This window comes from Cyprinodon variegatus, unplaced genomic scaffold, assembly GCF_000732505.1.
Source record: "Cyprinodon variegatus isolate N-32 unplaced genomic scaffold, C_variegatus-1.0 Scaffold18, whole genome shotgun sequence".
Taxonomy (NCBI): domain Eukaryota; kingdom Metazoa; phylum Chordata; class Actinopteri; order Cyprinodontiformes; family Cyprinodontidae; genus Cyprinodon; species Cyprinodon variegatus.
In genome coordinates this window covers 1,242,719-1,255,202 of record NW_015150471.1, presented here as the reverse complement: position 1 = coordinate 1,255,202, position 12,484 = coordinate 1,242,719, and the positions used below count along the sequence as shown (strand labels likewise).

General features: G+C 37.1%; 1 protein-coding gene across 4 annotated transcripts in view; it reads right to left on the bottom strand.

Moving 5' to 3' along the window:
• The window catches only part of LOC107092921 (ankyrin-3-like), a 168,710-nt gene that overhangs the window by 87,032 nt on the left and 69,194 nt on the right, over positions 1–12,484 (bottom strand). For 3 of the 4 annotated variants that reach the window (XM_015387693.1, XM_015387642.1, XM_015387681.1), the window contains exons 5-12: positions 11,798–11,821; positions 9,875–9,973; positions 7,213–7,311; positions 4,196–4,294; positions 3,891–4,088; positions 3,142–3,240; positions 1,582–1,680; positions 1,081–1,179 (exon numbers count right to left, since the gene is read on the bottom strand). In XM_015387693.1, coding sequence (XP_015243179.1) covers positions 1,081–1,179; positions 1,582–1,680; positions 3,142–3,240; positions 3,891–4,088; positions 4,196–4,294; positions 7,213–7,311; positions 9,875–9,973; positions 11,798–11,821 — 816 coding nt within the window. The remainder of the gene's footprint in view (positions 1–1,080; positions 1,180–1,581; positions 1,681–3,141; positions 3,241–3,890; positions 4,089–4,195; positions 4,295–7,212; positions 7,312–9,874; positions 9,974–11,797; positions 11,822–12,484) is intronic. The other variant, XM_015387702.1, reaches the window with a different exon arrangement.

The following is a 12,484-nucleotide window of genomic DNA, read 5'->3' as shown; positions in this document are numbered from 1 at the left end:
ACAGTTGGGTTAACTTCTACAAGAATTACAAAGCAGGCAGTTTCGCTATTGAAAATGAGTCAGAACCACGGGCGTAAATACAGTGTTCCAGGCTGCACGGAGAAAGGGGACATATTCCACAGTCTTCCCAAGGATCCAAAGACTCGACAGGCATGGATTTTTTTTGTTTTTCAGAAGATCCCTGCAAAGTTTGATGCTCAGCTGTTCATTTCTTCTAAGCATTTTATCAAAGACAGCTTTCAAAATCGGTGACAGTTCAAAGGAGGATCTGCTAAACTTCTTTTACTGAAACGAGGGGCTGTTCCGACCATAAGGTCATCACAAACGCAAGCTGTATGTATTATTTTTTTGCTAAGCTGTTGATAGTAATGCTAGCATATCTAGGGGGTATGAAGTGTCGACCGCTGGGCCGCTGATTCTACTGGACCTCAGCAGAGAGCCATGTGCCGCCCGTTCGCAGCCGGAGGAGGGGGAATGGGGGCCGGTAACTCAGGCGGGGGGAAGCACGGGGCAGGCTACTGTCACCGGGTCGGTCGCTCCGTCCCCTACTGGCTCCATGCCCCCCCAGGGTTCCCGGACCAGTCCTGGAGCTGAAGGCTCCAGTGCTGCACTGTAGTCGACCAAAATCCTGGACGATTTAGAAATTCCCCCCGGACATTTTTTTAGGTATAAATAGATGGCATCTGGTCACCCTACCATATCAACAATTTCTATGTTTTAGTGAGTGAGTGCTTGTTGCTATGATACGTCTTTGGTCAGCAGCTTCCCTCATTATAAACCAACCAATCAGCCCACGGCTCATCTAATATTCATCAGCATACTATAAAAGGAAGAAAACCTGTCGTTTCATTCTAGGGCTTTTAACCAGGCTTGTATTAGGGCTCATAGAACAGCAAATATGCCATTTTCAGCCCAACCAATGCTACACACCCTATTCAGAGACCTTAAGGACCAGCATGAAATATAATCATTTTATTATAGAGGGTATTTACGTCTTGTTCTAACAGTAAAGCTGAACACACACACCAACTCCAGAGGTCTCGCATACAAGCATGTTGAAATGATGAATAGATGACGTACCTTTGCCTTGGCATCAACCTGGGCTCCGTTCTGAATCAAATATCGGACCACATCAGACTGTCCGGCCCTCGCTGCCATGTGCAGCGCTGTCTCACCTCTCTGAAAAACATAAACACCCCCGACCGCCCAAAAAATAAAAGCTATGCAAAAGCAGATTTGAGAAAACATTAGAGGAAGTATTTTAAATAGTTTGACAAAGCCAAGGCATCTTTAATTTCTATTAAAATAACTAATGTCTTGTTACTTTCTGTTCCTATGGTAACCTTACCAAACACAACATACTAAACTAATTAAGAATGAGTTAAACTTAAAAAAAAATCATCTCTGTAGAAGATTTGGGCTAACTTTTTAGGTTTAATGGTGTTATTATTCTAATGTGGTTAATAATCCTTCCAACAATGTGTTATAGTTTCCATTGAAGCCAATAAAGTTTAGAGTGAATATTTGACACCAGGCATAGTGACAAGGAAAAGAAACCATTCAGGAACTTTCTGATCTCACCACATTGCTCGAGTTGGGGGAAGCCCCGTGGTTGATCAGCTGGTGGACGATGTTTTCATGCCCCATAAACGCAGCAACATGGATCGGCGTCAGACCAGACTGTAGATGGAGGCAAAAACAAAAACAAAAAGACACCACTTCCAGATTAAGAGTCACAAATTCAGGAGAAGCATATAAATTATTATTGGGGATTTAGTGGCAAAGATAAACACAATTTGAATTGACCTGATGAACAACTAACGATAATTATGCAAATCAATTAATCTGTCGATTATTTTTTCAATTTTTTCTCATATGTTTTCTTTCAATTAATAATTAGATAGCCAAAGGTTCCTTAAAGAAGACGTTTTGGAAAACTAAACCAGGTGAAACTAAAAGTGAGTTCTGTATAGAGCATAATGACTGATGAAACAGATTTCCATCTTAAATGCAAAATTTTCGCATGTTTTTTCTTACAATTTGGTATAATTGCTGCTCAAGGTAGGTGGATCTGTCTGTCTGCTTTAGAGTCTCTACACTCCAGTTAACAATTAATAGATTAATAACTTTGTTGACGTTTATTTCAATAATCGATTAATCACGATTAATCCAATAAATTGTTTCAGCCCTAATTCATGTCGAAAAAAATAAGTGTAAAAGGTGATTTTTTTTCATAAGCATGAAAATATCTAAACAGTAAAGCTAAGCCTACAATGAAAAAACCGTAACATTGTATGAAGATGTACCGATTATGCAGATTTATCACGATTACATGATGCAACTCTTTTAAGCTTTTTTTTTAAAGAGACAGTAGCAGAGTTACAAGCTCCACCACTGGCTTTGTGACAAAAAATAAATTACAATTTTAATTTATCAAATAGCACAAAACCTTTTTCATTTATTTATTTTTTTTTTTAAAACAATAAGTAAAAAAAAAAAAACGATTACACAATTTGCTCGAAAAAGATGCACGATAAAAAATCTTAGAATTTTTCACCAAGAATGAATCCTTGTGGTGAAGAGAAAGATGATTGTGAGATAAAACAATTTTTTTTTTTTACCAGTGTCTGTCAAAATTTGTGAAAAACTAGTTAAGATTGTGCTAAAAATCTTAGGAAGTAAACTTTTACAAATGATCTAAAGAAAGACAATAAAGAAGGCAGTGCAGAATTGTAGCAGACAGTGTGCAACCAAAATACGTAAAAAAAAAAACCGACAGCCTAATGTTCAGAATAGTGAATTTTTTTTCTAAATAAAATTATTTTTTTGGTGTCTTAATTGCCATTTTAACATGGTTTAAAATGTAAATTTTGATTTCTGTTGATTGAATTTTTAGGTGGTTAATTGTTCACCACTCAGAGCCTTTTAAGCAATTTTTTGCAGTTTAAAGATGTGCAAAAATGTGATGCGTGAAATGTGCACAAGAAAAGCCTCCGTAAAACAAGCTTTTGGAACTAAATAATTCATTGCCAGTGCAGGCACTTGGTACAGACACAGAAAAACTGCTCTGTAAAGCAAAGCTGATATGTTGCTTTGATGACACACATATTCCACACATGAACAAAAACACAAATTCCCTACCTCTGTGACGGCCTGTATAGACGCCCCATGCTTCAGAAGCAGTTCCATCACTTTCAGTCTGTTTTTCTTACAGGCAATGTGCAGAGGAGTAAAACCATTCTAAGAAAAAAAAAAAAAGAAAAAAAAAGAAAATGTAAATTTCAAAAAAGTAAAGATAGTCCAAAGAAAGTCTTTGTGTTTCTCGTTTGAAGTCCCGCAGAGTGAAAAGGAGGAAAACTCTCAAACACCAAATGGAAAGTTTAAAACAAAAACAAAACTTTTTCCTCTGAAAGCTTCTCCTTTAGAAACCTGACAAACATATTGAGAAAGATCGAGTCTGCTCGGCACCCAAAATAGATAATTTTCCCTACAGCTCACTTTTTTCTCTCCAACTGTAGTCTCCCCCCCCCCTCTTTCTCTTTCTTTGAGGTTTTTGGCTCAGTCGTATGACTTCATTTCCAACCCGTGTTCTTTTTTTTCTCTCCTCATTCTCTCCGGTCATAAAGTCCCAGAGCTCTAACCACACCCAGACCTTTCCCATTACTGAGCCCAAATCCCACTCTTACGTCAGAAAAGAAGCTAGTGATATGTTTTCCATCATGCTCTTTGTCCTGTTGTATGGCTGATCTCCCCAGTTTTTATTTTTCTGTAAGATTTTTTTGCAGAACCAAGTCAAAATGGGACTTCTCTGTTTCCTATCTGAGTTTCTATCAGTATAAGTAATTGTAAATTAATTTCTTTGAATCTTTGATTTAAGTATTGCTCCTCACCAGTGCCTTAGCGTTGGGATTAGCCTTCTTGTCCAAAATGACCTTGGCCACCTTGTAGTGACCGCAGTGTGCGGCCACGTGAAGAGCCGTCAGGTAGTCGTTCGTCACGTCATCTACAGGCACCTCGTGGTGCAGCAGCAGCTGGACACAGTTCAGGTGGTCACCCTGCGTCGCCATGTGAAGAGGAGATAAACCATTCTGGGGAGACAAGATAGTGACAGTTTTTATGGAGTTAGAAATTGATGGAGTAATTAATGGAACGTAAGAGTGTCAGGGTAACAAAGATGGAAAAGCTGAAGTTGCACCTTGGTCTTGGAGAGTATTGGAGCTCCTCTGTTCAGCAGCATCTCCACCACCTGCTCATGGCCACTTCTGGCACCACAGTGGAGAGGAGTCAAACCATCCTGTGAAAAAGAGCAACCAGTTAAATCTGATCTCACTTCAGTGACCAGGCATTCAGCTCTAATAATAATAATAATAATAATAATGAATTTTATTTGTAACACACTTTACATTTGACTTCAAATCTTAAAGTGCTACATAAAAAAAAAACAAAAAACTCATGCATAGACAAAAAAAAACATTTTGTCCACTTTCTGGCCACATCCAAAGATGGATGCCATTTTGTTTTTTGCACCCAAGTAACACCTTGTTGTGTTTTAGGCTCCACCTCTAAGATTGGGTGCTGTTTCCTGAGCACTTATCTCTATTTATTCACGGAATTGCTGATAGGCCGCTGATAGTACGGGGTAGAGTGAAGTCACTGGCCACCATATTGGTACTCCCTAGATAAACCTTTTGCAATGTAAACAATACTTTGCCTACAGCATCGAACAATGATGATCTTCTCATTTTCAGGGGGGCTTAACACTTTTAAAATAAAGATAAATTCATCACTTTGATACACACTTGTTGATTCATAGCATAAGTGGATTACTGTAACTTATGATACATAAAATAGGGATATCGCATTGCATAGTCAGTATGAAGTCAATGAAGTCTATAAATCATGTAATATGACATATGATAAAAATCCATCACAACAAAATTAATGTGTCAATGGGGCATAATAATACAGATGTGCCAAAAGTTCTAAATTGATGATGTATATTACATGTACATGTATTGATGACATTGTTGTTGTAATTACATATAATTTCAAGATTTCACATCAAGACCGAATTACGTGTCCATTAATGTTATAGTATTTTCCTATTTGCAAATTGTGCATGAATGATTCCATAAACTTTTATGTTGTGTCTGTGCATTAGACTTTGAAAATGTTTGAGTAAAATCTGTTGGGCTCCTTTTGGCATCAAGACAATTATTCTTATTGCCATCTTGCCAGACAGGACACTGTAAAAAAAAAAAAAAAAAAAAAAAAAAAAAAAAGAAAATGTTTGAGTTGCTTGCTTACTATGACCTGGATGACTGAGAACCTTCACCAGTCACTTAGTAAAGAATTACTACATTGACATTTCACAGTGAATTACTTTCTATTTACTCTACTTTCTATTTTCTAAAGTTAGACGGTTTGTATATGGCTAACTCAGTCAATATATTCGAGTCAGTCCAAGATAGCCAGACTAATGTTACCCTAGAAACTATAATACAGGATACATCGGCGTACTGTATATATGGAGTTTCTTGGTTAGTACATCCAGTATGTGAAATTACCTGTGAAATGTCTTCCTACAGCTAGCAAACTGCTTGTTTTTGCAGCCAAATGCTAAACAAGTAGGTTTTTATGCCACATCTCCATAGGAGTACTAATATGGCGGTCAGTGGCTTCACTATTTTCAGCAATCCAGTGAATAAGTAGAGATCAGTGTTCTGGAGTCTAAACTCAATCAGCTATTGCCTGCACACTATTTAGGGTCTGTGAAGCTATACTTCAGGGCCTCTGGGCCGTTTGTCTGTCATACACCTCTGGGGTTGTTTGTAGCATATAATGGGCTGTAATTTCCTGCAATGGAAACCTGTTCAGATGTTTTTTTTTTTTTTTGTAGAGGAGAGCTGCCTTTAGTTTAACCCCAGTTTTCTCCTGTTTATGTGCTTGTTGGGCAGGTTATTTTGTAGGCTTGTATATTTTGGTTTTAGTTTGAGTTAGGTAAGACTACTTTTCTTTTTCTTTGTTTTGTTTGTTATTTTGGCATGAGCTCTGCCTGAACCTATTACCACTCTACATAAAACTTAGTTTAAAAAAATGTCAGAATGAACCTCTTAAAATGCATTTTTGACTCCTTGATTTCCTGTCTAAACCTATGTTGATCCCTTATACCTCCTACACCCGGCCAGGGGACGTAACAACTTTAACAGGGATAGTTTTTCTACATTGTGAGGCACAATAAAGCTACTAAATCAATGGAAACTTAAAAAGCAATGAGGGCGCAAAACTCTGCCAGCAGCACATTTTGCTTTATATTGTGACATACGCCTATAGCTAAAAGACGCACATGATCTAGATCATTACCGAATTTTAATTCATTGTTCCTCAGCATGAGGGGAACATCCAATACAAATGTATTAAGATCAGTTCGTAACTTTTCAACTAATCCTGCTAAGAAAACCAACAAATATGACCCAAAACTTGGCAGTTATTACCTCCCTGGCAGAGGTAATAACTGCCATGCATGGCGGTGGCAGCATCATGGCATGGTGTTATTCTAATTTCAGCAAAGAATGGATGGTAAAAATTCTAAAAAATTCTTGAACTTCATCTCCAATCAAAAGATAATCAATGATAGCTGGAGGAAACTGGGTGTTTCAACATTAAAACAATCTCAAACAGACATAAATATTAATTTAATAGATTAATCAGGCTTTAATTAAGTTCTTTAAATGGCTTCAACATCAACTAAACTCCAGGAAACCAGTCTGTTTAAATTAGCTGCTGGTAAGAAGAAGTTTAAATATCTGGTGAGAATTATATAAGAAGTTTAGTGGTATTACAGAAATGTGCAGTAGAGGTTCCATGTTCTCATTGTTCACCTGCACATGGATTGATATGTTTAAGTTTTTATTAAAATTAACCCATTTAAAGTAAATAAAAAAAATAATATTTTAACTTGTGAGCCAACATTTCATTTTAATTATCTGAAGTTCTGTGTTATACCATCAATCAATCCTGGTAAAATTATTTAGACCCTTATTTAACATACATACCTTTAATGAGCGCATGTCAACCTTTAATAATAAGAACTTTTGTGCTTTCTCACATTTGCAAAAATTTTGTTTTGGATTTTTTTGCAGTTAAACCAGAACTAAAAAGATCAGTTTTCCTCTTTGATAACATCTCAGAAGGTCTGAAACCTGTCAGTACCTTTGTCCTTGCGTCGATCTTTGCCCCTCTCTCCAGTAGCAGCCGCACCATGTTGGTGTTTCCTCGCTTGGATGCTACATGCAGAGGTGTTATATCATTCTGTAATAAAGAATAAGGAAATACTCACTCATACAGTCTCTAAACAGTCGTTTTATTTAAGTGCTAAAATATTAAAGTAGATTGGAAAATGAGTAATGTTGGCTATATTTCTACAGGTAACTGACAGCAAAAATACTTTGTGTATTAAGTAAATGTTACATTTCTCATTAAACATTTTTCTCTGTTAGCAAATAACATGACCAGATAGCACTGAAAATGAATATCCTCAACTAGGAGGTAATATTTTCCCTTTTAATCTTTAACTGGAATAAATAAATATGCTGTTGCTTTAAATTAAAGCACATGAACTGTAGTTTCAACCTTGCATCCTAAGTTTTATTCTGTAATTAAGTACAGTTGAAACAACAATAACACATAGAGATTAATTAGTGATATTACCTTAATTTATGTTTCCAAAAGAAATACAAAGTGTCTAACTTCTAGTAAAGATGATAACTTTGAGTTACGACATGAAAGGATTCTTCCCTAAAGGGAAACCTAAGCCCCATTTACACTACCCTCTAAAAACCAATGCGTGCCGAGCTTGGATCAGTTGACAGTGCCAAGCTTGGTGCCTTATGACCATTTACAGACCACGCTGGCTCGGTTTCTCGCCTCCTAGTGACGAGCTGCGGCACTACTGCTCTCTAAACGTAAACAAGCAAATGAACATTCAGAAAGTTTGGTTATAATTGTGATATTTCCTTGTTTTGCGGATGGTCAGGCGAAGAAGGCAGGTGAATTTAATCGACATAGTCGTTTTTTTGGGAAGTTGATACGACAAACGATACTCTAATCATGGCTAAAGAGTAGGAAACAACAACAGAGGTTGAGGTTCATCACACTGCTAAGCAGAATCATCACTGGAATTCATGTGGCACTGTAGGTAAGCTAGTATTTTTATGAATATCTGAAATTTCAGGATTACAGAGGCTGACTATGAGGAGATGACGCAGTCTGCTCATGCACTCTTTGTTGTCAGTACCGAGCCCCAAATGAACCGCACCAAGCCCTACTGATGAACTAGTACCATGTTGGCGCGGTTCTGTTGTGTCTGGCACAGTCCGGTTCAGTTTCCATGCCATTTACACTCAACAGTTATCTCACTTGCCATGCTCAGACTGATCTTGGCACGGTTTCAAAAGGTTGGTGTAAATGGGGCTATAGTTTGAAGTCGCAGACAGAGACCAGGCGTTGCCAAATCCTGATAGCTCTGTGAAAGAGCTGAGAAATTACCTTTTCAAAACAAAACAGAGGGTGAGCTGACTTAAAGATATAGTGGAGGATGTTATTTTTCCAGGTTAATTATTAAAATAAGTGATCCTCCTAATGCTGATGAAGATTCTCAGTCATCCAGGTCATAGTCATTCCATAAAAATAAGAAAAATATCCACTGGACTTGGTTTCCAAGATTTGAAAACAATAAAATTAACTCTCTTCAGAGAGTAAATTTCAGCGTTTTCAAATCTTGGAGACCAAGTCCAGTGGATATTTTTTAATTTTTACGGAGTGATCCTCCTAACTATCAATAATTCTGGTGATATGTTTACGTAAGGCCGTCCTACATGCTCGTCCTCATTTTTACTTATCGGTGGTGAGTCTGACATAGTGGAAAAATTACAAATCCTCTTTTGGAGAGTAAGCTTGTATGAGCGATGCAAACAGTAACTTGTAAACAGAGCATACACGAGGATGCATGCTCTTGCATGTGTTTAATAAGCTTTCCCTCTCTGGAGTGGGTACAGGGTTGTGCATGTGTATTTTATTTTGGAGAGGCAGGTCCTTTCAAAGATTTGTGAAAATCCTCATTTATACCTTTAAGGAAGCAGGGTTACTGTTTTTGTTTTTTCTGACATGGTATGTTAAAAGTTTAATAAAGTTAGTAGACCTGATGAGAAATAGTACAGAAGGAGAGCATGGGAGTGCGCCACTTACTGGCAAGGAGGACTTAAACTGGTATCAGTCAACTTTAAGTTCCAGCAAGGCTGCTTCCATAGCTTCCTTTCCTGTTTTCCCACCAATTATTTGTAAATATTATGGCATCTAGTTGAATAATTTGTATTACTTGGTACTTGACAGCAGCTCTAAATAGCCTAATAAACAAGACTAAATGTGTAATTTAGTCTGGCCCCGATGAATGAGACATCAGAAGATTGTTGATGAGAACAACCCGTTGTTTTTCAATTCATGTCTGTGCCTATTGGCCAACGCTCTGACCAATGAACGCAACTAACTGTGACTTAGAAAGCGCGACAGGAAGTTGGACAATAATGGACAATAATGTGACAAAATGTAAAGTATGAAAACTGTTAAAATTGCAATGATTTTTTTTATTGACTAATATATTGAAAACAGAAGAAAAAATTGCACACCTGTTTGCAAAATAATTTTAAAAAATATGTAACATTTATCGTTTACTCTGTGACCTAATAACACAGATAAAAAAGGGATCCAGGTATCTATGTTTTCTCCCATGGACTGACAAAGCAGCTGCAGAGTCACATAAACACTGAAGCCGCCGATGGAGCATTTTGTTGCAGCATGCACTTCATAAGGTACTTACCCTGGCCTTGAAGTCTACAGCTGCCCCTCTGTTGAGCAACAGTGTCGCCACATTGATGTTGCCATAGTGAGCCGCAATGTGGAGGGGGGTAAATCCGCTCTGAAAGGGACGAGACAGAAAAGGAGCACAGACTAAATTAAAACAGGCAGCAAGGACCAACCAAACCCTGTCACAATAAGAGTTAAAGGCTAAAAGCACGAAGAGTCGAGATTTGAGGATTAACTGGCCAAAGACAGGCAGGGAGAAAAACAAAAAAAAATCCCTACATGAGCAGAAACCAAACATGCTGTCAAACCAGAGCTACGCTTTACTTTTATGGCTAAATTACACTCGTTGGCCATTAGATAAACAGACGTGATTTAAGGCAGACCAGCAACTAAAGACCAGGATATGGATCAAGAAATATTGGCCAATGAGTGTTAATATTAACAAAAATGTGACCTTTTCCTCAGGGTTATCCTAAAGTACCCAAAGGTTATGTGACTTAGAATTATCAAAAGTAGGTTAGCTGCAGGAAACACTCTGATCTTTAATGACATGCTTCCATTTTACAGGAAGTAGAGAAACCATTCATGCAGGCAAACATGCGTTTCCATCCAACCTGCTGAACAGAAGACAATAAGCTCCACCTTAAACTTGTGACCATGTTTTGAACTGAACGCCTAAAAAACCAAAGAAACGATTCGGACTAAACATGCAACTATATGTTCTCGTACTTTTTTAAGTATGACTAACAGAGATTAAAATAAAAAGCAGCAGAGAACCAAAATTGATGTTTTTGACAACTGCAACAGAATCTCTTGTAGGTTCACATAGATAACTACTCTATTGTGGTTAGAGCAAGACAAGCAAATAAAGTGTATTTAAATGAATGTCACTTTAATCAAAGCAAACAATGTTAAACAGTTAATTTAACAATTTATTTCGACCTTTTACCAGGATGAGACTATCCATGGCTTCATGGTCTGCTTAATTGTGAAACATGATGAATAAGTCGACTAATGTATTAAGAGAACAACCCTTTGCTTTTAGATCCTATTGGAATAAATGGTTACATCCCTAGAAATCCCAACAAACTGAAAGACATCCTTTTAATTTATTTCTTTAAAATGAAGATAAATCCAAATGAGAATCATAGTTACAAAAGACTAGGTTTATAGACATGTGAACCGTTAACTGTACCAAAGACTGGAAAAGCAACCTAGAAATAAGTAAACATTTCTTAAATTAACTGTATTTGTCCTTAATTTGAGTAGGTAAATGAGATAGTTTGCCAATGGAATGAGCATTTTTACTCTTAAAAACAGATAATTAGATAATATGCACTTGAAATAAGACAATGCAATTGTGTTTTCTTATTTTAATTGTAAATCGTTTTGTTCCATTGGCAAAATGTCTCTTTAACCTCAATCCAAGAACAAATGCAGTTATTTTAAGAAAAAAATGACTTATCTAGATTTAGATTTTTTCCAGTGTAAAGACTAGTAAGCAGTGCAACGTTTTTGTAAATGTTTCTCTTTGTCAATCTAGAAGTACTAACAAGGAGTATTTTTGCTTTGGCCTCTTTTTTCACACATAAGCATCACATTTAGAGTAAAACTGGAGCATCTGCAGCACCAATAGCTCTTTTTTCAGACATCCACACTCAGCTAGATCTGTACTTCAAGGCCACATGTGGGGCATAAGAGAACTAGAAAATGTGTTTATGCAGATTTTAAACTCCACTGCTGGGAAAGCTAGTCACTGCATACACACAAAGCAACGTCTAAATGTGAAGCAGGCTCATCAACAGGCACAGAGGTGAGATGCAAAAGCATTCACGCCAGCATTATGCATTCATGCTAGCAGACAGAAGGCTTTGCAGGGGAGAGCATGGATGAAGAATGAGAAGAGGATAAAGAAGTAGAAGAAAAGAAGATGTACCTCTGTTGTTCTATTCACCATCATCTAGAAGGGGGGAAAAAGGAAGAGGCAGGGAACGGAGGGGTAGGAAAAACAGGAACGTATCAAGGGAGGAAAGGTTGCAGAGGAAGAGAGAATGGGGCGGTTAGTGCACCACAACAAATACAACAGAAACACCGACATGGTTGCACCAAGCTCTCAGATGGATATGGGACAATGCAGTTGTAAATAATGAAAAGAACTAAAGGGGAATCACAGCAGCGCACACAAAAAGAAAATGGACTGAAACTGTGTCCTGTGCTGTCCGCTGTACACCTCAACATCTCTACTTTGACAGTTTTACTAAATTGAGTTGATTTTTATCAGTTTATTTAAATGAGCTTGATTGATACAACCAGTCTGAAACGTTCAATAAGTCACTAAACAAAAATATCCATCCATTTAAATGGGTTTCAATGTGGATTTTTTTTATGGAGGAAATATTCGGGTAAGTCTTGTTTACTACAAGTACTCTATGTCTAAATCAAACCACAAATCTTACAGGTATAATGCCTGGATTGTAAAAATATGTTTATTATTCTGAAAACTATGATGTCAGCAAACTAAAGATGGAGGTTATCATATAAGTTACCATAATCTAAGCTAAACCTATACTATATATATATATATATATATATATATATATATATATATATATATATATATATA